The sequence below is a fragment of the Octopus bimaculoides genome, chromosome 12, assembly GCF_001194135.2.
Source record: "Octopus bimaculoides isolate UCB-OBI-ISO-001 chromosome 12, ASM119413v2, whole genome shotgun sequence".
In the NCBI taxonomy this organism is placed as follows: Eukaryota; Metazoa; Mollusca; class Cephalopoda; order Octopoda; family Octopodidae; genus Octopus; species Octopus bimaculoides.
This window is the reverse complement of record NC_068992.1, coordinates 61,603,861-61,608,585: the sequence shown is the minus strand read 5'-3', so window position 1 is coordinate 61,608,585 and position 4,725 is coordinate 61,603,861. Positions and strand designations below refer to the sequence as shown.

The 4,725-nt window shown below is 34.4% G+C and overlaps 1 protein-coding gene across 4 annotated transcripts in view; it reads right to left on the bottom strand.

The window, feature by feature from the left end:
• LOC106873224 (uncharacterized) overlaps nt 1–4,725 on the bottom strand; it is an 81,593-nt gene that overhangs the window by 36,232 nt on the left and 40,636 nt on the right. For all 4 annotated transcript variants that reach the window (XM_052972215.1, XM_052972214.1, XM_052972217.1 and 1 more), the window contains one exon: nt 3,251–3,456. In XM_052972215.1, the coding sequence (XP_052828175.1) occupies nt 3,251–3,456 (206 nt within the window). The remainder of the gene's footprint in view (nt 1–3,250; nt 3,457–4,725) is intronic.

Sequence of the window (4,725 nt, the reverse complement as noted above, 5' to 3'; positions counted from 1 at the left end):
TGTGTATATTTATCTCTCACTGGATGGAGAAATATTTCATTTGTTGACTTCACCTATTATGGAACAGTACAATATACATACATATATATACATACATATACATACACACAAATTACGTTTCAAATTATTAACAAAGTTAACATTTTACAATTCCATTCAAAAACTACTTGTTGGAATTCAACAAAATTTACACAGAATGCTGTGTAAAAGAATGTGAAGTTCCATAAAATTGGCAAAATGTGTGAAAAGCTGCTTCTCCTCCATTCCAGCTTGATCAACAGAAGAGGGCCAGTCATTCTTCATGGCAATGCTTAATCAAACGTTTCACTAATGACGCTCCAGATCACCTAATCCAATGCCCCATTCCCTCTCAAAATTCCTTGCCCTGCAAGTTACTTGGTAACTCTGTCAGTGCTGGTGCCACATAAAATGCATCCGGTCCACACTGTGAAGTGGTTGGCATTTGGAAGGGCATCCAGCTATAGAAACCATGTCAAAACTGACCTTGCTTGTGCTGGTGCCACGTATAAAACACTCCATCCACTCTGCAGAGTTGTTGGTGTTAAGAAGGGTATCCAGCTTGAAAATCCATGCCAAAACAGACACAGAAGCCTGGTGTTGTCTTCTACCTGGCCAACTCCTGTCAAACCATCCAACCCATGCCAGTATGGAAGGTGGACTAAACGATAATGATGATGATGGGATATATATATATATATATATATATATATATATATATATATAGATATATGTATGTATGTATGTATGTATGTTTGTATGAATGTATATCAGACTGAGTCAAAAGTAAGCAACGTTTTAAAACATGAAATTCATCACAATATATTTGAACAATTCAGAAATTTTATTCATCAAGGTAAGCACCATTACAATCAACACAATTTTTGCTGAGTTACAAGTTTGTTTATTCTGTTAGGAGTTATGGAGCTGATAAACTCTTTGAATGCAATTTCAGCATCAGTTTGATTTTTCAACTCCTTCTTCAATAGAAAACCATCATGGTGCTTGAAACAGTGGTAGTCAGTAGGAGAAAGGTTTGAGGAATAAGCTGGGTGGGGAAGAACTTTGTAGCCAAGTTTCCCCAAGTTCTGGAGCGTCATTAGTGAAACGCTTGATTAAGCATTGCCATGAAGAATGACTGGCCCTCTTCTGTTGATCAAGCTGGAATGGAGGAGAAGCAGCTTTTCACACATTTTGCCAATTTCATGGCAATATGCTTCTGCAGTAATGGTTTTTCTGGATTTTAAGAAGTTATGGTGGATGAGTTCAGGAGTACACCAGCAAACAGTCACCATAACCTTCTTTTTGAAGAGCTCGGGTTTAGGGAAGATTTTGGTGCTTCATTTTGGTCCAACCACTATGAAGAACGTTTTTTATTATTGTACATAACCTACTTTTCATCACAAGTTACAATGTGATTGAGAAATGGATTGGTCTGATTACAGAGAAGAAGCAATGAGACAGTTTCATATGTGTGGTACCCATTTGTCAAGATTTTTGTATTTTCTGATCGAATGCAAATGGTTGCAGGCAGTTTTCTTTTGCCAGTTTTCAGGTGGTTTTACATGAATCTTTCTCAATGACGGTCTTTAATTGACCATCATCAATAACAGATGGGCGTCCATTTTGTTGATGATCTTCAAGGCTCAGTTCTCCCCTGTGAAATCATTTAAACCATTATTGAGCTGACCACTTACTGGTCATTTCCTCACCAAACACTTCGCTGATATCACGAGCAGTTTCAGCTGCTTCGTGTCCTTTTTTGAAGTTGAATGGCAGAATTGCTCAAATAGTTTGACAGTTCCATTTCAGATGATTGTAACAATGATGAAAAGAATATCAAAGTTACTTTATTGATGCATTTCGGAAAGTCTATGTCTATATTATCAGAAAATTACAAAAGAATAGTTTTTAAAAATTCAAAATTTGGCAAAAATCCAGTACAAATTCTTCATGGTTCAAAACACTGCTTACATTTTACTCAACCTCATATATAGTGACACACACACATGTATTACATCGACCCCAGTACTCAACTGGCACTTATTTCATTGACCCCAAAACGACGAAAGACAAAGTCAACATTGGCAGAATTTGAACTCGGAGCATATAGACAGAAGAAATGCTGCTAAGCATTTTGTCTGGCATGCTTACAATTCTGCCAGCCCACTGCCTTACATATTTGGCTATATTGACTAAAGAATATTGCCAATGGTGAATAAAAAATATTATATTTGGTAATATCCAACCAAAGCACCTGTTTACATCAATGAAAGTAAAAAGGAAAAGTTGAATTTTCACACCTAAAAGTTTACTGGAATATTCTAGAACTTCTTGGTGGGTTTATAAAACCCTGTAATTCAAGTTTCTTTGTGATTTTTTTTCTTATTACAGCCAGAGGCCATGTGTCAGTTGATTCATATAATTTTCATCCTGTTTCATCCACATTTGATAATATAATTTTTATCCTTTAACATTCTCTCTTAGAGATTGTTCCTGTAGTAACTAGTAATTATGTTCTAATTTATAAAGAAACATTTGACAATTTATTATTTCTTAATTCGCACACATAACATGTATTTAACAAATTGTATGTTATGTATCTACATATATTAAAAATGTTTATAGTGTTATAAATAAACATTTTTGAATTAATTGCTTTCTCTTATTAATATTTCAACATGATAAGGTGGTGAGCTGGCAGAATAACTTGCACACTGGGGAAAATGCTTAGTGGCATTTAGTCCATCAGAGGTTGATAAAATAAGTACTGGGGTCAATGAAATAGACTTAACTCCCTTCTCCAAAATGGGCTGGCCTTGAGCACAAATTTGAAATCAATATTTCAACGTTAACACAACTTACATAACTAATGATATTTCTTTTGACTGTGAATTAAAACAGTTTTTAGGGTAATTGAGAATACAGAATTGCAAAAGTATTTTGCTATTATCCATTTTAATAAAGAACAAAAAGAATAAATGGTAAATTTAGACCTGGCCTGAAATGAACACAGAATAGTGACATTAAGTCATTCATCCAAACCACCTGTTTTCTAAAAGGAAATTGTCTATATACATCAGTGTGTTTTACTTAATTATGTATGTGCATACATCTATGTAACGTATTTTATTTACACAAACTCAGAAGCCCTGTAAACAAATAATGCATTCAAGTTGAGTCAACCAGTTATACTCTTATCTAACTGAGTAAAAATAAAGGGTTTACTCACAATCTTCTCCAGCCAAAATTGTCCTTTAGTTTCTAACACTATTTTTGATTTTGTATTCATTTCCATTGGAAGGAAGAATGATGCATTTGATGTTCTAGAATCTTCTCTAAATTTTAAATAGCGTTTCCTATCAGGTGTTACTTTGAAAGACTGATAAGGAAAGTAATTTATCTCACTGAATAAAACTGCAATGTTCCAATGTACCCCTAGAAGGTAATAGAAAAACGTTGACATTAATGACAACAAAATTTCAAAATTAATAAACTTAAAGGTTATATAAGGAAGGGAATTAAAAATAAAATTATTAGAATATGATTGGAAAACATTTATTTTCCTTGCTCTTCACCATAAATTTATCATACTTCTTTTCATTTACAATTTATTTAGATTTGATGTCAAAAATTTTATAAAGTTTAAAGAGAACTTGAAATAATGCTTTTTGGGAACAGCAGATTTTAAAGTACACACATAAAGTTATAAATAACGTAAATATTGGTTGAAAATCCCTTTTAGACAAAAAAGAATAAGTGAAAGGTTGTCCATGTGACTCAAACCCACCTTCCCTATTTACATGACAAATGTTCCACCTTTGGACCAAAGCAATCCTTCAAATTTTTCTATCCATTTTAGAAGCTTTATTCTCACCAATGAAAATCATATGTTGTTGATGTCATATGAATTTTTCAATAAACATTTGGGAGAACATGAATCAATTTTTATTTTTAGAATATCTCAAAGCTTTTGACTTTTTCTATCCAAAAGAGTTTTTCAATGCAATATTTACATGCTAAATTTCTGAACTGGATAGACATAGGCATCGCTGTGCAGTGAGAAGTTTGCTTCACAACCACATGGTTCTGGATTTGGTTCCACTACATGGCAATTTGGGCAAGTGTCTTCTATTATAGCATCAAGCAGAAACTGAAAGAAGTTTTCATGTATATCATCATCATCATCATCATCATTGTTTAATGTCCACCTTCTATGCTGGCATTGGTTGGACAGTTTGGGAGGAGCTGGCCAGGCAGAAGACTACACCAGGGTCTGTTTTGGCAGTGTTTTTATGGCTGGATGTCCTTTCTTAACATCAGCCACTTTGCAGAGTGAACTAAATGCTTTTTATGTGGAACCAGCACAGGCGAGGTAAGTTTTGGCATGGTTTTTACAGCTGGATGCCCTTCCAAAGGCTTACCACTTAACAGTTAGGACTAGATGCTTTTTACATGGCAACAGTACTGGCATGGTCACCAAATAACTTAGTTTCCTCATTGACCACCAGATAAAGGATTGGGGGACCTTGTCAAAGGCTTTCTCCATGTCAATGAAAGCCAGGTACAAAGGTTTATCTTTGGCTAGGTATTTCTCTTGCAACTGTCTTACCAAAAATATAGCATCAGTGGTGTTTTTCCTTGGCACAAACCCAAACTGCATCTCATCTAGACTGACTCTCTCCCTAATTATATATATATATATAT